The sequence below is a fragment of the Crotalus tigris genome, unplaced genomic scaffold, assembly GCF_016545835.1.
Source record: "Crotalus tigris isolate CLP2741 ecotype Arizona unplaced genomic scaffold, ASM1654583v1 scf7180000017831.1706817, whole genome shotgun sequence".
Classification (NCBI taxonomy): Eukaryota; Metazoa; Chordata; class Lepidosauria; order Squamata; family Viperidae; genus Crotalus; species Crotalus tigris.
The window spans coordinates 1,598,131-1,623,724 of NW_024096660.1; the positions used below are offsets into that span (position 1 = coordinate 1,598,131).

General features: G+C 39.0%; 2 protein-coding genes across 10 annotated transcripts in view; one reads left to right on the forward strand and one right to left on the reverse strand.

The window, feature by feature from the left end:
- CEP68 (centrosomal protein 68) lies at nt 1-24,717 on the forward strand. 9 transcript variants are annotated; one of them, XM_039343038.1, is made up of 7 exons: nt 1-1,567; nt 9,311-9,431; nt 11,091-12,515; nt 13,944-14,066; nt 15,716-15,812; nt 17,111-17,273; nt 21,156-24,717. In XM_039343038.1, the coding sequence occupies exons 2-7, from the start codon at nt 9,387-9,389 to the stop codon at nt 21,157-21,159; spliced, it is 1,857 nt and encodes a 618-aa protein (XP_039198972.1). In that variant the 5' UTR covers nt 1-1,567; nt 9,311-9,386; the 3' UTR covers nt 21,160-24,717. The 9 variants fall into 9 exon arrangements, with proteins under 9 accessions (XP_039198972.1, XP_039198975.1, XP_039198977.1 ...); XM_039343041.1 differs by having other exon boundaries at nt 17,198-17,273; XM_039343040.1 differs by having other exon boundaries at nt 2-1,567; nt 17,195-17,273.
- The window catches only part of RAB1A (RAB1A, member RAS oncogene family), a 15,353-nt gene continuing 13,051 nt past the window's right edge, over nt 23,293-25,594 (reverse strand). Inside the window, exon 6 of the mRNA XM_039343047.1 lies at nt 23,293-25,273. Coding sequence (XP_039198981.1) covers nt 25,076-25,273 — 198 coding nt within the window. The 3' untranslated portion in view covers nt 23,293-25,075. The remainder of the gene's footprint in view (nt 25,274-25,594) is intronic.

The following is a 25,594-nucleotide window of genomic DNA, read 5'->3' on the forward strand; positions in this document are numbered from 1 at the left end:
TGGTTGCTGCAGTGTGTTTGAGTCCTTACACAGCTTCTCTTGTGGGAGGTTGGGTTGTTGCTTTGGTAGTGGAACACCTGGTTAGTATGGGTAGTTTTTCTGTAGACTTGCATTTCTACTTTGCTATTGTGGTGGCTGCTGATCAGGATGTTCAGGAAGGGTAGCAAGTTGTTTTCTTCTCCCTTAGTCAACTGGATTCTTTAAAACTGTTATTGATGGTTCTGTGAGTGATCCCTAATTGGTCCTTTTTTATTATGGTGAAGGTGTCATCTACATATGTGATCCATATTTTCCATTGTATTTGTAGAACTGCTATGGCTTCTAGATGTTGCATGACGACCTCCGTTATGAGTCCTTAAAGCAATGATCCCATAAGTGTCCCTTTAATTTGTTGGTAAATATGTCCATCAAATTGGAAGTATGTAGTGAAGCAAAGGTTTATGAGATCCATAATCCTGGGTGTTTCAATCTTTGTGTATTCAATTAAGTTAGCTGTGCTGTAAAGCAAAGCAGTCATGGATTCTTTGGCTAATCCTGGATCTATAGACGTGAACAGGCTGTGACATCAAATGAGACCATGATTTCTTCCTCCTTTATAGTCACAACATCGATTGTTTGAAGACACTCTAGTGGAGTGTTAATGGAGTGTTGGCTTCCTCTTGTGAGGTGCCCAATCTTTTTTGTTAATTCTTTTGCAATGCTGTTGGTGTAGCGATAGGATTGGACGAAGAGGTACGCCAGGTTTGTATATTTTGGGGCATCCATAGAAGCATGGGCGGATGGGTCTGCTATTTTTCATCCACCACTGTTCCTCTTTGATAATTTGGCCTTTCTTAGTAAAGTCACGGAGGGTTCTCTTGATCTGGTTGTCTAGTTTTTGTATTCTGTTAATGTTGATTGGGATGTAGGTTTCTTTGTCCCCCAGTATTTTTGTTTTTTGTAGGTATTGTGCTCTGCCCATAATAACTATGGTTTGGCTTTTGTTTGCAGATAGGATGGTAATAGGCTGGTCCTTTTTTAAGTTTCTGAGAGCTGTTTTGTCTTGTTTTAAGTTGATTCTGTTCTTGTTTTCTTCTCATCTGTGGAATGATGCTTTGTCTAATGCTTTCCTGGACTTCTGTGGAAGCATGTATATCCTCCCTCTCGCCGCGCCTCCTCCTCCTCCTTTTTCGTCAGCTAACGGGCTGCTCTTTCCCTTTCAGGCCGGGAAAGACCCCTCCCCCTGAGAAATCGCCCAGACCAAAATCCCGACGCAGCGAGTCCACAGCTAGCAATCAGACCTACAACAACCCACCCCGTCTAACCAAGGGAGCCGATTTTGGATTGGCCGAGACTGCGGTTCCCGGCTGGTTCTCAGCGTATCCAATTTCAGCGCCGAAGGAGCCGATTGGAAAAGGAAGCCGTCCCGTGGAGGATGGGAGTGCGCGTGCGCACAAGCCTGCACGGGCGAAGAAGCTTTTTTTTTTTTTAATTGTTGCACTTGAGGGGGTTTGACCGTCGGCGGAAGCTTTCCGAGGCGGAGGAGTTCGAAGGGACCTACGGTTGCAGGCTCTCCTTGGTCTCCCAGGTAAAGACGGTGCTTTTTCTCTTTCTGAGCTTTCCGAGTCGGGGCCAAGCAGTTTTTCTGGGCCTGAAATTGCTGCTGTAGTGACTGCGTGAAATGGTGCCTCTTATCTTGCGAGAACAGAATCGGGCCCAGAGCCCCCGAGTATGGATCGTCTGTATGCTGGGGGGAAGCGGTGACGGGCTTTCCTTTTTCGAGCGGGAAACGGCAGCAGATCTGCAAGTTGATAGCAACTGGAGAGCGCCTTTGTTCTGTAGCCCTACCTTCTTGCTTCGCTTGGGCATCTCAGACTTGTTGCAAGTGGTGGCAGCAAGTTTCGCTCGATGGGCAAAACATGGAAAGGGAGCACGGGGGCTTCTAGTTTTCCGCCTGGCTTACATCATTTTGCTTTGATAAAGCCTATTGCATGCATGTATGGCTCACTCCCACGTATTCCGTTCTTCTTTATCGGCCGAGTCTGTCTTAGTTTTGTAAGTGCGAGGGTTTTTCTGATGGCTTCAGATCGTGCAGTTTGACCACCTGTGTGGAGCTTAATATCTTCACCCGGACAGAATTCCTCCGACGGCAGTCAAAAGTGTCCAGAAATTCCGGGAACGCTATGAATCCAAGGGCTTGGTTAGCTGTGTGGGAGAGATTGGCAGCTCGATTCTGTTAGTTAAAAAAAAAACACAGAAGAGGCATTGTAAAGCAAAAGGTTGGTTTTCTTCTCCCCCACGCAACCCATCCCATGTTGGTCTTTGATTTGTGTAGCAAGTCTTGAAATAAATAAATAAATATCTGGCGGCTCTGTTCATCCTGCTAGAGAATTATAGAAAAATTATAGAGAACGAAAAATTATAGAAAAACGAAATCCAACACTTTATGAAGCTGATATTTTATGAAGACCAGAAGAGGAAGAAATGAAGTTTGGCAAAACTGTTCATTTGGAGTGAAACTGGAAAATGTGATTTGCTTATATAGAGTTAGGCTATTCTTAATTGGAGTGTGGAAGAAGTCTATAGACATTCAAAGTGTACCCCTTCTAAACCTGGCTGAGAAGAATTGACAAAGGAACAAAAACTGATCTTAAGGTTTTTCAAGCCATGTAAAATGGAGCTGTTGGTTTAAACTGTTTACATGTTAGTAAGCTATTCCATCTTTGGGTAGGTGGAAAATTGGTTAACCAAGAAAAGTGGAAATACAGGTAGTCCTCGACTTACAACAGTTCATTTAATGACCATTCAAAGTTACAATGGCCTTGAAAAAAGTGACTTATGACCATTTTTCACGCTTATGACCATTGCAGCACCCCCATGGTCACATGATCAAAATTCAGATGCTTGGCAACTGATTCATACTTATGACGGTTGCAGTATCCTGTGATCATATGGTCATCTACTGTAACCCTCTGACAAGTAAAGTCAATGGAGGAACAAGATTCACTTAGCTGCAGTGATTCACTTAATTGTATCAAGAAAAGTTGTAAAATGGGGCAAAACTCACTTAACAAATATCTTACTTAGCAACATAAATTTTGGGCTCAATTATGGTTGTAAGTCAAGGACTTATTTTCCATCCCTAAATTGAATCAGAATTAACTAGTGCTGAAAGAATCCATACTGTGAAAACCATACTCTTACCTTGGATGCTTCTTTTCCCCATCAAACTTTATTGTAGAATTGCTAATGTTGGTAACTCCTATAGAAAAATCAAATAGATACCGGTATATGGGTGATCTCAAAAACATTGAGTGGGATTGAGCCTGTTCTACAATGGAATATGTTGGAATATTCATGAGCAGGAAGAGTCATGTGGTACTCAGTCAGTCAATGTGAAGAAAGAGCTACTGAGTCTGCAAAAAGTATTGAGTTAGGAGCTGAATTTTCAGTCTCTGGTTTTGTCTCTAGTCTGTCTCTGTAAGAAGTCTTCATTAAGCTATGTTGCTATAAAGAAGAATGGTATTGTAAATATTTTTATATAAAGAAGTTATTTTGAATCAGCTAAATGCAGTCAACTGTGAGAGCTTCTGATTTATTTTTTCACCAACAGAGAAATTAAAATTCTCTAACAGAATAGCAGGACTGTAGATAAAACAGAAAATTAGCTTTCTCAGTGGTATTTTTTCAATAGCAAGATTCTTCTTTTTGCCATGAAAACCTATATAGAGTGCCCATATAATCAAAAGAAATAAAGAAAAATACTTGATAAGAGAGTCTTTATGTAGGGATATCCCATTTGCAATTCTACAGTATTGTAACTAGCCACTGCTAAAATGATATACATCCACTTTTTAGAAGCACTTTCTATGTTTTTGACAAGGTATTTGTTTTTTTTCTTTGTTTTGTGATGTTTTATTACTTTAAAAAGCAATAAAAGAATACGTTTTTAAAAATGTAGGAACATCCATTTATATAATACTCATTAATAACTGGCACTGATATTGCAATCACTTTGGCACTCAGTGGCAAACAAAATAGAGCTAACGGATAATTTTTAAATATGTAATTTCCAAATGGAAATCATTTCGATCATTGAGATATCTGTTTGTATACTTGTGCTGTCCCTTAATGCTGAATAGCAACTAAGAGTTTCTTAAAAAAAATTATACCCTAGAATTCTTCAGAGGCTCATTGCAGGAATCTCTAAAGCTGTTTTTTTTCCTTTAAAGGAAAACCTTGTATATCAAAACATTTAAATCTGAAATAACAGTTATATACTAGTGTCTAGGTAGTCCTCAACCTGTGACCATAAAAGTTGTTAAGTGAGTGAAATCTATTTTACAACCTTTTTTTATCACATTAAGCAGATCATTGCAATTGTTAAGTGAATCATGCAGTTAAGTGAATCCAGCTTCCTTGGTTGACTTTGCTTGTCAGAAGTTGGCTGGGAAGATTGCAAATGGTAATCATGTGGCCACAGGGCGTTGCAAACATTGTAAATACATGCCATTTGCCAAGTGCCCAGATTTTGATGCAATGATCATGGGGATGCTACAACGCTGGTAAGTCAGTTTTTTCAGTGAGCAAAATTCACACTTCAGCAGTGTGAAGCTGTTTCTGATCCACATTCTACTGGGTTTTTTTTTCCAGGTTCAGTTTACATGAACAAAACTACAGTTGTTGATTTGTGAATCCAGGATTGAAATGGCAATTTGTAATGGTGGGTTGATACAGAATGAATGGATAAATGAGTTTTGTACAGGTTCCTACAGCAGTTTAAACTTGTAATCTTCATGAAAATTTGTAAAGTGCTATGTAGATGAAAATATGTTTATGAAGTTTTTTTTTCCTTTAGCATTTTAGGTTGTGGCCTTGGCTCTGATTGTATAATGTGATGGATAATGAACTTATTTAATCAAGAGAAGCCTGTTGTAGTTTTAAGAATATAGGGGAAAAATACACAGTGCTTATTACTAATAATTATTAATATCCTGTGTTCCTATGGGAATCTCAAAGTTTTTGTGGAATGATTATAAAAATTAATAATTCTTCCTAATCTTAATTCCTATCCTTGTACTATCTTGAGCTCCCAATGATGATGGAATAGCAGATGCTCAAATAATAAATATTTGGAAAAGGACATTGAATATGATCTTGTTTCATGCTTGTGATAAAGGTCCGTAAATGCTTACTTTGCTTTTTTTGCACTTTTAGATGATTGCCACAGTTCGGAGCTGCAACTTTCTGATTCCTTTTGGGAACACCATCTCTTTAAGCTGATTTATCGTGCAAGCAGTGCAAAATACTTGAAGCATTTATTTGCTTTTATCTTTTGTAATATTAGGATTGCAGTGTGCTGTATGTTTCTGAAAAGCCACTTGGAGATTGTATTATCTTCACAATTATATTATTACATCATATAGTCAGTGCTGTCATGGAGGGGAAAGGGAGCATTCTTACCACCTTTGCCCTTGGCATGGGGGGGGGGGAAGGGAGAGCAAGAAAGAATTGTCATCCCAGACTAGCCAAGCAGTTCTTCCAGGCCTTGATGCATCCTCTGTCATTTTCAGTGCCTGCCAGCACAGAGTATCAAAATAGCAAATGGGCCTTCCTGTTAACATATTTTGTCTCCTTGCAAAATCTCTAATGGAGGGTCAAAAATCATCTTGCCCTGTGATGTTTCGATTCTCAGTGCTGACTTGCTTCCAGTTATCTTGTTTATTGTCTTGAGTTAACTCGACATGGAATCTATCATGAGACTTTGGTGTCATAGCTGTGGACTTGAGATACAATAGAACAAAAGTAAAATGGTGGCCTTCATCAGATGCTTTTCCTGGTGGCTTTGGTCCTTAAAGGTCACTACTGAAAAAAATCCCAAGAACGCTTATCATATCATATAAATGCAGTGTCTAGATTCTGGCTTTTCATGTATAAGGACAGATCTAAAATATTCTGTATGTTATGACTATCACTGTGAGCAGCTAAAGCTGATAATAAGAGGACTGGCCTGTTGAGCCAGTTCAAAGGATCACGTCATCTATCATACGGTAGTTTCCCATAGCGGTTAGGTAGAAACTCTCGGCAAATCTCTCTCTCTCTCTCTCTCTCTCTATATATATATATATATATTGCCTTATTTTGAAATTTAAATAGAGCCACTGTGGCCGTCTTTTCCTCCACAAATCTGTGAATCTCTTTTTAAAACTGTTTTAACTGTGCTGATGCAGAGCAAAAGCTGAGTTGAATGCCTAGAGAACTTTCACTTCAATTCAATGCTTTGCATTAGTAGGAGGAAGAAGTAGAGGGCAAAGAGTCTCGGATCTGGAAGGCTTCCTTCCACCAGCTGTACTACAGGAGGGTCCTTCTTTTGAAGCAAGCCAGCACTGCCAGGTGGCTTTCCCCAGAGAGCTCTTTTGCCAACTTTTTCCAAGTGTGAATTGAATTTTTCACGGAATGCTAATCTCCTGAGCTGTTTGTTGCCATTGATCTTGTTCGCAGGATTAGGCGAATGCATAAAGAGGGGGTTGTTGTTCAGAAAGACTCATTGTTACTATCAGGGAAGACAAAACTTTGCCTTGAGGTGAATAATAATTGTACTTGCTGAGTGGTTCTTTGTAGGAGTTGGTGAAGTCCTGGGGGATTAAATGGATCCATGTAGCCCGCAGCAGCTTTATACAGGGTCTGAGCATTCTGATGCCTCCCAAGACCCAGCATGGCTAATGGCAAAGGCTTGTGGGAGATTTAGTTCAGATGTCTGCCTAGTCCTACAGGAAGCAGAGGTGTCTTTGAGGGCTGGGTAGCTTTATAAGCAGGGCTGGCATGAGATCAGATTGGTTGCCAGCCCACTTAGATGTGTTATGTGGTAGGGAGGCAGATCATCGTTGCGGTAAGCAACAATAGTCACAGCATATTTGAGGAGAAACTTTGTGGGCATTAATACTGCAGCTTTGATTGTACACAGGTAAGACATGAAGATAGCTTGGAACGAAACATAAATGCTCATGTTAACAGAGACTGTACATGAGGAATTATCCTGTATTTTATACTTTCTGATAGATTTGCTTTTTCAGAGGGCGCACATAAAATGATACATTGGAAGATGTTTACCTAAGATGAAATCCAGGCCTTTTGTTTCCAATATCTTGCTGTGATCATACTGGTGACAAGTGTACTGTTCCTTGATGAGTGGGGACCCCACACAGCAGTTTTCCTAGAAATGAGTCCATGACTGAGCAGTATCTTGTTCATCCTTAGTCTCAGTTGTTTATTTCTTAAAAAATAAAATTTAAGATAAAACTACAGCCTGCGGAAGTGAATAATTTAATTTGAACCAGAAAATGTGCTTGACAGTTTTTGGCAAGTGTCAATTCCTTTGTTTCTTTTTGAATATCTGTAATTGTTGCCTCTCCTTTTCTGCCTCCTTCCTTTCCCTTTGGCTGCTGGTTTTGACAGAGATTCCTGTTTGAAAGAACATGGAAGCAAGTGTTTCCTGTCTGATGACAATGTTACAGGAGATGGCAGACAGGAAGGGCAAAGTTGAAGATGTTCCTAAGAGGAAGCAGGAAAGAAATTTGAAGGCTGTTGGTGTGGTTTTGGAACTGGTGTGGTGATAATATGGATATTAGCTCTGAGAACACATTAGTCAGTTTGAAACGGGTAGCATAATTTTTTTAGGAATTACTTATTAGCTTTTATACTCAACCAGGCATTATATTTAGACTATGTACAGGTAGTCCTTGACTTACAACATTCAGTTCATTTATGACCGTTTAAAGTTACAACGGCACTGAAAAAAGTGACTTAGGATCGTTTTTTACACTTACAATTGTTGCAGCATCCCCATGGTCAGGTGATTAAAATTCGGCCATTTGGCAACTGACTTATATTTATGACAGTTGCAGTGTCCCAGGATTATTTGATCAGCTTTTGCCACCTTCTGACAAGCAAATTCATGAGGAAGCCAGATTCATTTAACAACTCTGTTACTAACTTAACAACTGCAGTGATTCATTTAACAACTCTGGCAAGAAAGGTCATAAAATGGGGCAAAATTCACTTAACTATCTCAGCAACAGAAATTTGGGCTCACTTGCAGTCATAAGTCCAGGACCACCTGTATTTAGAATAGTTATGTGTACAATGTAACTTTCACATATACTGGATTCAGCAGATGCCTTATAAAATCCTCATGTGAATAACACAAAGTTCATTTGATTTGTTCTCTGTTTCTAAGGGACGTATGTGCTAAGCCATGCCTCTATAGTATTAGGTTAAAAATTGGTGAAAACAATTCTATTATAATCAGTGTGTCCCCCCCAACAGCATCCTTTTCCTCTCTCTCTGCTAGCTTGTCTATCTAGAACAGTGGTTCTCAACCTTTCTAATGCCACGACCCCATAATACAGTTCCCCATGTTGTGGTGACCCCCAACCACTTATATATCACCGGGTGCCAGGGGCGTGGCCAAAGAAAAGGGGGGGAAAATGGCAGACAGCCTTGTTTGGCGACCCGTGAAATGGTCGTTCGACCCCAAATGGGGTCCCGACCCACAGGTTGAGAACCACTGATCTAGAACTTCGTCCCAAGTGAACATGCATCCAGTTTAAAATCTACAGTGAAATCAGCTGAACTTTCACATGACGTTCAGTCCCACTGAAGCCAGCTCTTAGGAGAGGGCATAACAATGCAAGCTTAGTGCTTAGAAAATAGTTATCTTGGGTTTTATGTCATTGTTTCAGATTTGGGATTGAAGTACTGAAATTAAACAAGGTAAACAGTGGTAAAAAAAGTCTCCTTTAGATACTGTGTGAGGGTCAGGTTTGATAGGTAAAGTCATGCAGGACTAGACTTGTGTTGCCTTGAGTTAATTAGGAAGAGTTATTAGCTCTTGGATGCGGAAGATGAAGAGCTGGCCCTTAAAGTAATCCTCGATTTACATGTGACAGTGACCAATTTTATGACCTTTTTTGCAGTGGCCTTTAACAAATCAATCCATTTGATCCAAGCAGCATTTTTTGCCAGAAACTTGAAGTAAATGCCAAAAATTATAGTCAGGTGACAGTGGGATGCTGGTAAATGTAAGCCAATTGCCAAGAGCCCAAAGTGCAATGTCTGTGGGGTGGGATCTCGCCGGAACTCCAAAACCTGGTCATAAGTACCTATTTGTGTTTGGGGGGGAGGTCTGTCATAACTTCGAACAGTTGCTAAGGAAGGACTATTTGTAAAAGAATGGAGAACAAAAGCTCCATACCTATAAGAGGAAACTGCACTGTTTCTGGTGTTTGTGTAAGAAATCAAAAACATAATTATTTTTGGTGCTTTTTAACAGATTGTACAAAAAAGAAAAACCCTCAAAGTACCTGGAAAGAAAGTCACTAATTTACAAAATCCTTCATGGCAATGACATGCGGCATTTTAGCAGAAGTGATTTGTATTCTGAAAAGCATCAGGTAAGAGTACTTTTTATCTTAATTATGCTAATCACCTTACTGCAAAAGAATATGGATTTTTAAAAAAAACAAATTAAATATTGCTATTGGTGTATTATATATAGAGATTCATAAAAGGGATGTGTACCCTTTAGACACTTAGCAGGATCAGCATTTCTTTGATGTATCTTGGGTGTTTCACATAAAAAAATACATTCTTGGCATGTTGTTCATTCGTTGATCAGATTTCTGTGGCCCTCTAACTTGTATACTTCTGCAAGTAAAGGTGTGGAAATACATTTGTTTCCTCTTTTAAGCAAGGGCATAGTTAGTGTATCTTTCATTTTATTCTGCACCTAGGTCAGGGGTTGGCAACCTTGGCTCTTTTATGACTCATGGACTTCAACTCCCCTGGCTCAGGAATTCTGGGAGTTGAAGTCTATGAGTCATAAAAGAGCCAAGGTTGGCTACCCCTGACCTAGGTGAACAATGGTGCCCATGGATTGTATTTCTCATTCTGCATTGGCACAACTATTTGATGTTGCAGTACTAGTGTTATGAATATCTTAAGAGGAGTGTTGGTTTCTACCATAAATACAACTGTTGGAGACTTTGATCATTAATGTTCTGTTACTTATGTAGTCTCTAGTGGCAAAAAGGAGAATGCTAGAAAGATAAAAGTCATGTGAAATATTGTCAAACACTAAACTCCCTGATAAAATACCTGGAGTAAATAGATGGAACAATACTTATGCCCATGTATATTTTATATCTCCTCCCTGTGAAAAATTAAAACTTTGATTAGATGATACTATGCAGGATGATAGCTTAATTAATATAAAGCAGGTTGCCTCTACTTCCCTCCTGCTGCCCTTCAGCTAGATTCTCCATTTATTTTTTTCCCTTTGGTTTTCTGTTTCATGCAGACTTATAACAACCCTAATTTTGGGGTTGTTTTTATACCAGTACATATTTAAATAGAAGTACAGTTTTCTGTTTTAATAAGAGAGATTAGTCTTCTCCAGAGCTCTTGATTACAAAACTATTGTAGGTCTGTTCTTCCCCAAAGAAAATGTGAATAGTTTTTCACAGCTATGGCTCTGTCTGTACATCATGCTAAGATGTAAGACATCTTGGAGACAGCTATGCTGTTCCAAAATGTATTGAATGGCTCTGACTGAGACAGAATGGATACCAAGCTTAGTATGATGTGAAAGTGTGGGACTTGGGCTTCATTTTCCTGGAAAATACCAGAGAATAAAGCCATTAGCTAAGTAAAGTGCATCATGCTTTGTCCTTTAATATAATTTGTCCCTTGTTGGGTGGTTCCTGCAGCTGGTTTGTCAAACAGGAATTGAGTGGGTATTTTTGCATATTCTTAGCTTTCTGCCATACATGATATGGTGCTATGTTTAAATCATATGATAGGATAAAATAATACACATTTTATATGACATCTAATGTATCTTATGAATCTCTGGAATTTGGGTGGCATATACATATAATTAAAAAAAATCCATCTACTGATGGATATAGCAGTCATAGCTCACGGCTTAAATCCATGTAAATACCGACGTAATTCTTGTGAGTTAAGCTAAAGATAGTTAGCTACTCTGAATTAAATGTCCTGGAATATGACATTTCTTTTTTGTTTTCTCCTTTATGAAACAAACTGTTCAGAGAAATACAGTGAAGAGCTCTGATGGAACTAAGCCATTTCATGGTATGCTGGAATTTCCAGGAGTTCTCCCAACAAAAGTTCCAGGTGCTACTTTTTTTAGTTCTGCTGCCAAATGCATTAGCAATCCTGATACTGACTGTAGGAGACAAGCACTAGCTATCCCTTATTCATCCACTCCAAGGCATTTATCAGGTAAAAGAAGCCCACATTTCAGTGCCAAAATGTCTGTATTGCCTAGAAGTTTCAGTTCCTTACAACCTCTGGAGGACACTGGTTTTGAACCGCAGGAACTGAAAAGATCAAGAAGTGTTTCAGCTACTGGGGCCTGTCCATCATACGAAATGCCTGTTCCTTGGCATCAGAACAATCTGACTGACTATGAAGAAAGTCCCAAACTTGGCATGCAGAAACTAACACCCATAAGAAACTGCTCTATAGCGGGGCAAATGAGAAGAATGTCCTCCTTCCAGGCTGATTACTGGGCATGTGCAATACCTGATTCTCTACCACCATCACCAGACCGTCAGTCCCCACTTTGGAATCCCAATAAGGAATATGAGGACTTGCTTGATTATACTTACCCTTTACGGCCCAAGTACAAGCTTGCCAAAAATCTCAAAGATTCCACTGTCCATGATTCTGGAATTGATCTTGATAGCCTCTCCATTTCCCCTGAGAGTACCTTGAAGTCTATGAGTATGTGGGACCAAGAACACCAAACCAGGGAGAGCCCTACTGCACAGAGACTTTCAAGTCCTTTCCTGAAAAAGCTGGAATGCTCAGTTCCAGTTTCTCACTACAGAATATCACCCATTGGGAAAATGTCCCTGGCAGATGGCGAAGTTGGCATTTCTGGAGGGATGTCACCTAATTTATCTCCTAGATGCCTTGAGCCACCCAATTCCCCATTTGTAATTGAGCAAGGATGCCACAAAAATAGACATGAGTGTCTTTTGAGGAGAAAAGCTGCTAGTGGAAACTTCTTGCGCTCTACAAGTGTATTGCCCTTACAGAAAGAATGTGCCAGTGATGATGAATATCTCTCCTTACCACCAAGACTCAAGGAGATAGAGACGTTGGCACAGCAGCTAACTGATCTTACACTGACTATAAAGAAACCTGAACACAGCCGGGAACAAGATGACTTCGCCTGCATCAGTGTGAATAGGCAGCAGCTTCTACCAGAGGTTCAAGGAGACAGTGATGGCAATGAGAGCCAGTGGGAATTGTATTCCGACTCTTTCCATACGTGCAGTTTCCAAGAACCTGATGAAATAGACATTCTAAGGGATCAAACCAGCAAGGACCATGAAAGTGAGCCAAGGGAAACTGCTGGCGCTGATTTTCTTGAAATGAGATGCCCAGAGTTCCTTTCTATCAAGGAAGAAAAGAAGGACCATTACTCTCTTGCACAGTGTATTAAGGTAATTTTTTAAAAATCTAAATCTGAACATCATCTCATCGTGTTAAAATTGAACATATTATGTATACTTTAAAGTTTTCATTGGGGTTCATTGTCTTTGTGGAAGCTCAGATCATACTGTAAATCATCAAACTGCACGAATATAGGTAGTTCAGAAGAATTAACAAACTTTTCACACTACTATAGATTATTTCACCTTGACTTCTGGGCAACATTTCTTTTCTTCCTTTGAGTTTGATGTATTCTTTCGTACAAGTATTAAGACCCTGTGTTATGGCTGATTTACATTCTGTTTAAATGGAAACATTTCACTATTGAGTGTTGTGGTACTTTCTGAATCCCCAGAGATTCCAGCAAGAAAGTCAACTACTTATTAAATCCTGTGCTATTCTGTCCAGATCCTGTTCTTTTAATTTGAGGACTTTGTCCATTGATGGACTATAGAGATTTCTATATCCTTAGCTTATCACAAATTAATATGACAATATAATAAACAGCTGTGTAGGGAGTCATGAAAGGCTTTTTTTGAAGCGTACTATCTGCCTACAGTAGTTGTACTGTATATGTATATCTACTGTAATTTGGGGCAGGATCACAGAACATTGTTGATAAATGTGCAGAGTCCCAAGAAAACTCTTGAAGTAGCTGCACTGAATTTCCAACCCCCAAGCACTTCAAAGAAGTACTTTGCTTGCACCAATACCTTTTACAGAATATTGCTTTGAATGAGTTGCCCAGTCCTGGTGAGACATGACTCTCTTGGTTCCCTGCCATGAAGAATCTTATGGTTCTCTAGAACAGGGGTCCCCAACCCCAGGTCCATGGACCGGCACTGGGCCGTGGTATACCAGCAACAGCCGCACAAACAAGTGAAGCCCCATCCACTGGATGCAGGTAGCACACGAAACCATGCCCCCTCTGGTCCATGGAAAAATCTTTCTCCACAGAACCAGACCCTGGTGCCCAAAAGGTTGGGGGCCTCTGCTCTAGAAAGCTCTCATCACTGACCATTTTCACTTTCTACCATTTGATCCTCATTTCTGAATTTTGAACGTATGAAGGGCAGCCAACTTCAATGCTTTCAGCTGCAATTAGGAATCCGCTGAAGTTTCCCCATAATTTCCCATGTGGTTTTTCAGTAAGAAAAGTTCTTCACAGAAATCTAAAATAGTCCCATTTTGTGTTTTTCTTTTTAATTTCAGAGAGGTTTGGATTTTACTGTTTTGAAGTATCTAAATAAGTATTTTGTAGAATGAAGCTAGCACTCTGAAGTCTTGCAAGATATTGTGATATCCTTGGCAAATATTCCTGTTTCCTTGCGATGGATACATACAATAATCTGTGGCAATCGTGCAGCTTAAGCCGATCAAATCCACTGGCTCCAAATTTGAATGTAGCTTAATACTTTTTTTCTGAATTATCTACATAGATGTTTTGCTATCAGTTGGAAGAGCTCATTCGCTGGCTACATAAAATGGCAGAAGTTATAGATCACTGGGCTCCTCCCAGGCCAGACATTGAAAGTGTTAAAGCATCATTTCAAAACTACCTGGTAACTGCATTTTCTCCTTCATGAATTTCCATAGTGGGGTTCATTTTTATTACACTTGTAATACATATATATATATTTACGCAACTTGGGTAATATGCAGGCCTACAATTGCTAACCTGTTCTTGCAGTCCTTTGTAAAAGACATTGGAAAGATAATGCTAAGTCATCACATGTATTTCTTTGCATTGGCAGAATTGATGCTTGAAAGTGGCAGTTAGAGATAGCTGTAAAATAGCTTATCAAAAATATTTTAGTTTGATTAAACATTTTTAGTTAAGTTCTTAATCAGCATAAACACTGAACTCTTTTAACGCCCTGTATGGAATTTGTAAGAGCCAGTTTGATGCAGTGGTTGAGGTGCCAGGCTAGAAACTGGGATACTGTGAGTTCAAATTCTGCCTTAGGCCCAAAACAGCTGGGTGACTTTCTTGGGTGACTCTTCATCTATCAGCCTAGGAAGGAGGCAAGGAGTAACCCATTCTGAAAACCTTGTCAAGACAACAGCAAAGACCAGTCCAGGCAAGACAGCAGGAGTCCACTGACTTGGAGGCGCGCACGCGCACACACACACACACACACACACACACACATACACACGCACAAATATATCGATCTGTTACATACTTTATTCTGGATGCTGATTCTAATTCTTAATGTATTGTTTACCTAGAGAACAATTGTTGTTGGCAGATTAAAACATAAACAAAATTTGCAAAAGTAATTCATTCTATCACACACACACACACACACACACACTCACACACAAATATATCGATCTGTTACATACTTTATTCTGGATGCTGATTCTAATTCTTAATGTATTGTTTACCTAGAGAACAATTATTGTTGGCAGATTAAAACATAAACAAAATTTGCAAAAGTAATTCATTCTATCACACACACACACACTCACACACAAATATATCGATCTGTTACATACTTTATTCTGGATGCTGATTCTAATTCTTAATGTATTGTTTACCTAGAGAACAATTGTTGTTGGCAGATTAAAACATAAACAAAATTTGCAAAAGTAATTCATTCTATCACATGAAACCACTTAGCTTTTAGCCAGTAACAGGACAAAATTACTGTTCTCTGGCTATAATTTTGAAGAGATTTTCTTTCATTATGTATTGCACATATTCCTATACTAATGCAGTCAAAACAACTCTTGGTGACTTGCACAGGGAAAGAGCTGGAATAAATGAATTCCCTCATGAAACTTTAGCTACTTAAGTAAAAAGATTGCTAAAAGCATGAATTTGGCTCCCCCCCATTTTACTTAAAGGCTCCAAAGTATATACTCTCGACATATGCTCAGCATCTTTGAGTAGAAATAGTAGAAACTGCGGTATAAATACACCAACACTGATTCGTTATTTTCCCATTCTTTCTCTCTTCCTTTCTTTCTGTGAGCCAGGCCTGTGTTCCAGTTCGAATGAGCTATTCATTTTATATTTTGCCTGAAGTTTACATGTTCTCCAAAATAAACATGGAATACTGTACATCAAAATGTAAACCAGTAAAGGAATGTCCTGCCCTTTGTACTTTAAGTTAATTCTTGAGAATGAGACCTGCTCTAGGTAACCAACCATATTACTATGATTTTTCCTACTTTGTGGATTACATTTCACATTTCTTGACAGGAATTCAAAAAAGATTTAGCTGAGCACCAAGCACTGACTGAAAGTGTGATGCATGATGGGGAAAAACTTCTTAAATGCATGTCAACAAATTCACCAGGTAAGGAATCAATCACATACAGGAGTTTGAAAATACAAGTAGTCCTCACTTAACAATTATAATTGGGGCTGGAATTTCTGTCACTAAGCAAGTAATTGTGAAGTAGGGTGTCATGTGAACATGCTACTTAGTGACAGAAATTCCAGCAGTTCCAATAGCCATCATTAAGTGTATAGCCATAAGGTTTACTAAATAAGGATTACATGTAGTCACTATTTGTGACCTCCTGCTGGCTTTCCCATTGACTTTGTCAGAAAACTGGGTTGCAAATAGTGATAATGGATGCTATGAGCTTCATTTGTTACCTGGATGCCAAGCACCTATTTCGCAATCAAGTGGCTGTAAGGAAGCTACCGATAGCCAGAACTTCAAAGACTGGTAGCACGACTCATTCAATGCCATCATAAATTCAAACATGAATGCTTGGATTTAAGTCCTAGGGTGTTTGTCAGTAGGACTTACTTCTAGTAATTAGATACAGAATTTCAGTCTTAAGTTACACAAATTTCAATAAACAGATTTGTGATATGATCTAAAACAGGGGTCCTCAAACTTGGCTCCTTTATGACTTGTGGACTTCAAACTCCCAGAATTCCTCAGCCAGTGTGCCTGGCTGAGGAATTCTGGGAGTTGAAGTCCACAAGTCATAAAAAGGCCAAGTTTGAAGACCCCTGATCTAAAACATTACACAGAAGTAAACCAAATTAAGGATACGTTCTCTTGTAATTGGGAATGTAATAAATAGGATTATAGCTTCAGGACACATTGAAATAATTGAAACAAATATACTTTTTCTCTGAAAGGCGAACCAATTTAAGTTTGGATGATTGGGCAAACTTAAGTGTTTTCAAATTTTAATTCATTATTTGTAAAGGGTTGAATTGCAGAACATTAAAGTATTCGTGGCCATTTAACCTGTATATTGTAGCACGTGTTTATTATGTTATTTTGATATTCCATTTTTCCCCCAAGAAGCTTAAGTTTCTTTTCCCCCTTCCCTGTAATTTTATCTTACAATAATCCTTAAGGGAGAGTAAGCTGGGTAACTTCATACATTAAGTGAAGCTGAGAGAAAACACATTACAGCTTAATGTTCAGACAAGGGCCTGTCCTTTTGTAAAGGTATGGGAAAGAGGCAGAATATGTGCCGTTTCTAATCAGTGCATGGTTAAACAAAGGAACAAGATTCTGTAGCACTTGCTCTTGTAACTCCAGTGTAGGCATTTTGCAAAGCAGGCTTATATCCTGCTACTCAGCTGTTGCATGGTATAATTTCTATCCTGCTCTGTGCTTAATAGTTTTACAGAAAACTCTTGGCTTGATTGCAAAACATTCGGATATGCTTAAAAGCCATGCTGAACGATTGTATGAATCTATTTTAGCAGCAATATATACTCTTGATGACGGCTTGAGGAAGCATTGCGATGTTCAAGAAACTGTGGTCCACAAAGATACATCTGAGTAAGCAAGAGGGGAAGGATGCTGGGAAGGGTAGATATTAAATAATACATTTTTTTGTTGAAGTATATCTTCCTGGATCTCATGCTAAGGCCATGTAGAATTTTCTACATTGTGAACTAGCGAAACATCAATTCTGTCATCAACTCCTTAAAACCAAATGAATCAAAAAAGATTTAGGGTTGCCTTCCTGAATCTTGTTCCTCCAGAAATGGTGAAACAAAACAAAAGCTAAGAAGCAAACAAAAAGACTAGAACAGGGATTTTCAACCTTTTCACCCATTGTACCACTTTTAGAATATGGCAACATCTGAGTACCACCAGTCACCTAGCAAGGTGTCAAAAACTTGATGACCCCCCAAAAAAGGGGATAAAGTACAGGTAGTCCTCAACTTACAACAGTTCGCTTAGTGACTCTTATAAGTTACAATGGTACTGAAAAAAGTGCCCCCCAAGCCACAGCCTAGCAAGACACCTGCCTGCCCCCCCCCCCCCGCGGCGCTCTTCCTCCTGTCCGAGGTTTTCATTGTTGTGGGCATTTCTGTTGAGGATTGGCAGCGGGGGTGGGGTGGGTGTTTGATTTTTATTCCCTCATCTGCTGGGTGGTTGCAGCAGGTTTTGGTCACTTCACATGACCCTGGGACACTGTGACCATTATAAATATGAATCAGTTGCCAAGCATCTGAATATAAATCACAAGATCCTGGAGATGCTGCAACATTCCAGCTGATCAGCGCTTCTTCTGGGCTCAGCAGAAGGGTCAGGATCAGTGCTGCTTTCCAGCTGATTGGTGCTTCTTCGGGGCTCAGCAGAAGCACCAGGATCAGCGCCAAGCTCCAGGTGGAGCCTGGCACTGATCCTGGTGTTTTCACTGAGCCCTGACAGCTCCAAAGAAGCGCCGACCAGCTGGAAAGCGGCACTGATCCTGGTGCTTCCGCTGAGCCCTGACAGCCCTGCAGCTCCAGCCATCTCTCACTCAGGCTTGTGCGGTGCTGCCACTGGTTCAGCTCATTCCCCTCCCCTGCTACCACTTTTTTAGGATGGTCGCGTACACCTGCCAGGTGCCAAGGTACCACAGGTGGTACCTGTAGCACTGGTTGAAAAGCCCTGGACTAGAACACATCCTCTCCAGCAGCCAACACTCGGATAGGCAGGGATTAACACTAGACAAACAAAAAATTGTACTCTAATCAAGGATATACTAAGGAGAAAAACCACACCCACACCGACAGTGACTAAGACAAGGCAAACTACTATATATAAACAGGGAGCAAACCCCACACTCACTAGCACTTATGATGTTATCTTGTCAGGAAATGAAATGTATGCAAACAAACAAACAAGCTCAGAGAGCACCAAGGGTTCCACAGTGAAACAACTCTCCAAATTGCACTGCTTGTGTGGCTTTGGCCACAGTGGTTAACAATGCCAGTTGTGAGAGTAAAGTAGGCAACTACATCTGTTTGGGGCAAGTTTAGCATGAAAAAGAATATTCAACATTTCACAAAAGAGAATAAAGTGATTTAAGAATAATGAATGAAGGCACCACTGGCTTTCTCTATATTCCTTTTTTTAAATTATTCTTTTATCTTGTTGGGGGCAATAGGCTGACTCTATAAACTGCTTAGAGAGGCTGTAAATAGGCTGTAAAGCACTGTGAAGCAGTGTATTAAGTGCTATGGCTGCTATTAAGTTAGTAATATGGTGGTTAAGTGAATTTGGCTTCCTCATTGACTTTGTCATCAGAAGTTTGCAAAGGGTGATCACATGACCCCTGTACACTGCAGTTTAATAAATACATGCCAGTTTGTTTGTTTGTATCCCGCCTTTTATTATTTTTAGACATAAGGCAGCAGACTAACCAACACATCCTCGTCCTCCTATTTTCTTCACAACAACAATCCTGTGAGATGAGTTGGACTGAGAGAGAATGACTGGCCCAAGGTCACCCAGCTGGCTTTCATGGCTAAGGCCTTAACTACTAGACTAAACTGGCTTTCCCAATTGCCAGGTGTCTAAATTTTGATCATGTGACTAAGGCAGTGTTTCTCAACCTTGACAATTTTAAGGCATGTGGACTTCAACTCCCAGAATTCCACAGCCAGCATTGCTGGCTGTGGAATTCTGGGAGTTGAAGTCCACATGCCTTAAAATTGTCAAGGTTGAGAAACACTGGACTAAGGGGATGTTGCAACTGTTGTGCGAGAAATGGTCATCTCACTTTTTTCAATGCCAATGTAACTTCAAACGGTCACTAAACAAATGGTTGTAAATCCAGGACTACCCTGCATTGCATTCAGACCCCTTCACTTTTGTCAATTTTGTTATGCTGCGTCCTGATTCTAGTTGTTGAAACTCATTTTTTTCTCCTTAATTTACACTCAGTACCCCATAATGACAAAATGAAAATAGAATTTTAGAAATGTTATTTAAAAAAAGTACTCAGATCCTTTGCAACAACACGTGAAATTTAGCTCAGATGCCTCCATTTTTCTTGATCGTTGCTGACATGTTTCTACACTTTGATTGGAGTTGACCTGTGGTAAATTAAATTGATTGGACATGATTTGGAAAGGCACACACCTCTCTATAGAAGGTCTCATAGCTGATAATGCATACTGTAGCAGAGCAAAAGCCATGAGGTCAAAGAATCTCCCTGCAATGCTCAGAGATAGGATCATTTCAAGGCTGTCTGGGGAAGGCTACAGTAAAATTTCTGGTGCACTGAAGGTTCCTAAGAACACAGTGGCCTCCATAATTCTCAAATGGAAGAAGTTTGGCACAACCAGGACTTTTCCAAGAGCTGGTCGCCCGGTGAAACTGAGCAATTGGGAGAAGGGCCTTAGTAAGAGAGGTGACCGAGAACCCGATGGTCACTCTGAGCTCCAGAGATCCTGTGTGGAGATGTTGGACAACAATCACTGCAGCTCTCCACCCATCTGGGCTTTATGGCAGAGTGGCTAGACGGAAGCCTCTCCTTAGTGCAAAACACATGAAAGCCCGCTTGGAGTTTGCAAAACCAAGATTGAACTGTTTGGCCTCACTTCTAAATGTTGTCTGGAGGCACCGCTCATCACCTGCCCAATACCATCCTAACAGTGAAACGTGGTGGCAGCATTATGCTGTGGGAGTGTTTTTCAGCAGCAGGGAATGGGAGACTGATCAGGGTTGAGGGAAAGCTGAATGGAGCAAAGTACAAGTATATCATCAATGAAAACCTGTTCCACAGTGCTCAGGATCTCAGACTGGGCCAAAGGTTTACTTTCCAAGACAATGATCCTAAGCACACAGCTAAGACAACACAGGAATGGCTTAGGGACAACTCTGTGAATGTCCTAGAGTAGCCCAGCCAGAGTGCTGAGTTGAACCCTATTGAACATCTCTGGAGGGACCTGAAAATGGCTGTCCATTTTGGATGGTCACCATCAATCTGAGCTTGAGAGGATGTGCAAGAAAGAATGGCAGAAAATCCAATACAGGTGTGTAAAGCTTGTGTGTCATACCTCAAAAGACTTGAAACTCTAATTGTTGCCACAGGTGCTTCAACAAAGTACTGAGTGAAAGAGCTGAATAATTATGCCAATGTATTATTTCAGTTTTTTCTTTTTAATAAATTTACATTCATTTTAAAACTTGTTAGGCTGCAGCATAACAAAATTGACAAATGCGAAGGGGATCTGAATACTTTCTGAATGCACCGTAAATTACCTTAAAATGCTGATGCAGCATTTAAAAAAATGTAGTGTGTGCTTTTATTTATGTAGGGTATAAGTCTAATTTGAATAATTCCTCATTTCAGATAATGTGTCAGTTATGTGATACTCAGTAATTTCTATTTAAAATGTGAGAATAGAAATAGAACAGCTGTTTATGGTTTTATTTCAGATAAAACTTCTGTTGATATGGATGAATGAAATAACTACATCCATAAATATGATGAGGCTCCCCCTTCAAGAAATAAGAACTTTTCCTTCAAAATTTTGATGTGCTACAATGACATCAAGCTTGGTTTCCAAGTTCAGAAGGTACAACAATGGGCTTTGTATCTGGCAACAAAGTGTTGAAGAACAGTGTGGAAGGGAAACTTCTGATGTTGGAGGTTTAATAATGCATTTCTAATTTGAATATTTATTTGCCGGGGCTCTGCATTCTTCAAAAATTATTCAGAAGTGTTTATGTGAGACACAAATTCCACTGAGCCTAAAAAAAAGCTGCAGTTGGTTTGAAAGTCAGATCACGAATGGACTTCTTAAAGTAGCAGCACTTCATTTTCAGATTTGTGTTGCTGCCTGAAACAAAATAGAGACTGCTATATAAAACAGCCGAAATACTTTATGGGAGATCCAAAGTACTTCAAAATAATAATCAAAAAATGTATAGCCCTATTATTTGTTTTGTATTTTTTTCAATTAATAATTGTAAGTCTTCAGTTTATCTCATGTGACAAATTATATGGAAGCTACATTTCAAATAAAGCAACTTTATTATTTTAAAACATGCACTGTAGGTAAATGATTTCAGTAAGTTAAATAATAGTCCATTAAAGCTGCAATTACATGACTTGTATGGTATTTGTGCAACACTCATGCTAAAGAAATTATTATTTATTTTTTTGAAAGCTTCAGGCACTGTTCACCTTCACTTACCAATCACTAGATTGTAAGATAACTTTTCTGTGTCATTGATAGACTTTAGTTATAAATTCTTGGATGAAGGGTGGTTCTGTTTTTATAATAAAATACACGAGACTCAGTTTGTAACAGAAAACTTGTTTAATAGTGTAGCATGAATAGACTTCCATATACCCTTTTTTGCTGCCTCCATAAGCTTTGTAGTTAGGGATACTAGCTCCTGACTGCCTGTAATCCTGAATCCATATTAGAGCTTAAAAAAGAATTCTGTGCATTCAGAGATAAAACTCTTCCTGTTCTTTACGATTGGCTAATAAGAGTGCTTACCATATTAATAATCAAATTCCAACTTTTGAAACTGCAATTTCCAAGCTGTATGAAGAGCAATTGATAGACTAAAGATAATATCTCCTTCCTAAGCTGTTCAACTTTCCTTCCCACTGGAAACAAGAAGAAATGAAGTTTCTTTTAAGGGGTAGGTGAAAAATTATTTATTAAATTTGTTTGCCATCCATCTCACCACAAAGTGACTACATAGTATCAGATCTCTTAGCCTTGTTCATACAGGTAAATCTGAGCGAAGGTTTACTAAATTAATGCAGTAGCTTGAATTTGCATGCATACTGATTCACTTTTTAGCCTGGCGTGATGTGCAAATAGCCTATTAGATACCTTTGTATGTTCTTAAGTGCTTTTTAGATACATAGGGTTATGAAAACACACCTCACATGCGAATAAGGCTGGATTTTAGACATTTTAAAAATATACTGGTATATCTCTTTTTGGATTTATATTTGTTTCCTTCTTCTGAATGACAGCATTTAGCTGTAATAGTTGGAAAGAGGCTCTAGAAGACCAAAACAATGGAATCTGGGTGTGCCCTCAAGTATTGAAGTCTTAGTTTGCTCACATTAGGGCCAAGAGATCATGAAAACTTTTTACAAAACACGAAAACTTAGAACTCAAATATTTTCAGACATTTACAAATCAGATGTACTCTTTCCCAAATCTGTTGCCTTTTGTAGGCTTCCCAGATTTAAAAAACATACAACTAGAACTGACACATAAATTGAAAAAAAAGTATAGTCACTTTGTTCAGAATATGTTAACAAACTACTGTTTTAAAAGAAACATGGATATAGTCTAGCAAACAAATGTATTGAAATAGTATTCTAAGCCAGCAGAATATTCTAAGGTCAGAACAGTACACTTTATTTTTAAAAAAAGTGTGCTCAGTTAATAGCATTTAGAGTATTATTTTCAAGAGCTTCAGCACTTTCAAAATGACCCCAAATCATCATTTAAATATTGTAGTCGATTTTCTTCTATGTAACATTTCTTTATGAATTGATACAATACTAAAAGCACATTATGAATCAACTGATCAAACATTTCTCATTCCGAAGTACACTTTATTGTTGAAGTTAAAGAGCAAATTCAAAAGTTCAATAATTTCAATTTTCTAACAACAGTACTATGAAGAATTAAGGTATTGTGTGTTCCAGTTGCAGATCACTAAATGTTTATCCCATAATGGGAATGAAATTTTCTCAGAGATTTGCTAATACATTTGCCTCTCAATCACATCTGAGTATTTGCTTACAAAAGTGTCAACGACCCTTTTAAATTATTTTGTAAATAAGATATTCTTTTATCAAGTTGGTAACTTTAAAACCCAGATATCAGGCACTAATGGATTAGTTTCTTTATACAAAAGTTCTACATATGGTTACTGAAGCAATAATCAAGCCATATTTTTTGCTCAAATTCACATATGTATTTAAATGCTTCCTCCCTGCACAAATGTATATTTGTCTTTTGGTCAGCCGCCTTATTACTATGCCTTCCACTGTAGCTTTCTTGTGCCTTTGTGTGCATAACCAAGCCGACCAATAAATTGCACAAACTTTTATTAAAGTCAACAGTATTGATTGTGAGAGAATGGAAGTAACATTATTTAGAAAAGACATAACATATCATTAGAGTTAACATCATCTTGTTAGCTTGAAGTCATTCATACTTTAGGAAAAATACTGTTTCCTTTTCTATGACAGAGCAAGAGAGACAAATAATTTCTAAATGGAACCATTCAGAAATAAATTCAAACACAATTAGGATGCAAGGGGGAAGAGAGATGGTACATCTAGAGTGATTATGGTTCTATAAACAATGGTATAAGTTGTGTTCCAAGTACAGCGCACATGCCAGACGTACATGACACTTGAGTCACGTAGGCCTTATTTGCTAGTCATTTGCTGGGCTGGGCAGGTATAGTCTAGAAGGAAGTGATTTTAAAGTGCCAGTACCGCACACAAAAAGTTCACTGGGGACACAAGGCAAGCCTTTCCCCTTGTTCATAAGAATTAAGACAATACTTATCACCATACAGTTTGATATTACTTCCAGTAAGTACAATATTTATTAAACATTTCTTCAGTTTGTTACATTTTGTGCAACAAATTACAAGAGTCTGCAGCCACAAATTATACGTAGAGTATGAAGAAAAATCAGCATCTGCGATCCAAAGAACTATTATGGGACTGCAACTTCCTTTTGAATGGCAATCCCCCTCCCCTTTGTGAAATGCCCTGCTGTTTCAAAGGGGGTTGCCAAGGGAGGTGCTGCTCAAGAGTCCAAACCTGCTTTGGCTGCACACGGCTATTTAGGGCTGATCCCAGGTAGTGTTTTCTTTCCATTTTCTTAGAGCTCTACATGGAACTAGCAAATTTGATTTTACACAGAATGCTTTATGAACTTTATGCGTGGAAAAGTGACAGCCACATTTGGGCTGTTGAATACAAAAAAAAAAAAAAAAAGACTAAACTTCATCTTCAGAAGCCTAAACCCGACATCTAAACGTGCCAATATGATCTGAACAAAATAATGTTCAAAGTTTTAGCCAAGCACAGGAAACAACCTGGTATAAGAAAAAGTAACAAAGATTACACACATTTATAAACCAGCACACAAAAGGTTTAACACATTTCTGAAAATGAAGTTAGCTTTATTGAGTCGGGGGAATAAAAAAGTCAGTATTGACCATTTACAATCTCTGACCTTTGTGAAGACGTTAAGATCTGTTGTAGTGCAGCTACATACAGTACAATTCAGGCATTTTTCAGTTGGGTTCAGATTTCAAATTCATTGTTGAGAAAGAGTTGGGGAGGAAAGTTTTTAACAGCAGCCTCCGCTGGACTGCTTGACTGGAGTGCTCTGAATTTTAACGTTGGATTTCTCTGCGCCACCTGATGTTGCTCCAGGACCCATTCGTTTTTTGATCTCAGCAGCCATGGTCATGAAAGATTGTTCTACATTGGTTGCATTTTTTGCACTGGTTTCCAAAAATGGAATCCCAAGAGAATCTGCAAATTCCTGTAGAATGAAGACATCACTATTAGTTCTGTTATCCAGATTTGGAAAAGAAGGGGAAGCATCAGAAGGATTCTGACATATCCTCACATAGATTTAACTATTATTAGTTTTGTTTTTCATACAGCCTTCCTTTCAGAAATTCAGGGCAGCATACTCAGTCCTCATCTTCCAAGTTTATGATCACAACCTTGTGAAGGCGGCTAGGTGACTGGCCCAAATTCAACCAATGAAGTTCCGCTAGTAAATACAGACTTGAATGTGGGCTTCCCTAATCAAATATCATAACCACTACACCACACTCATTCTCAGCATTATACACCT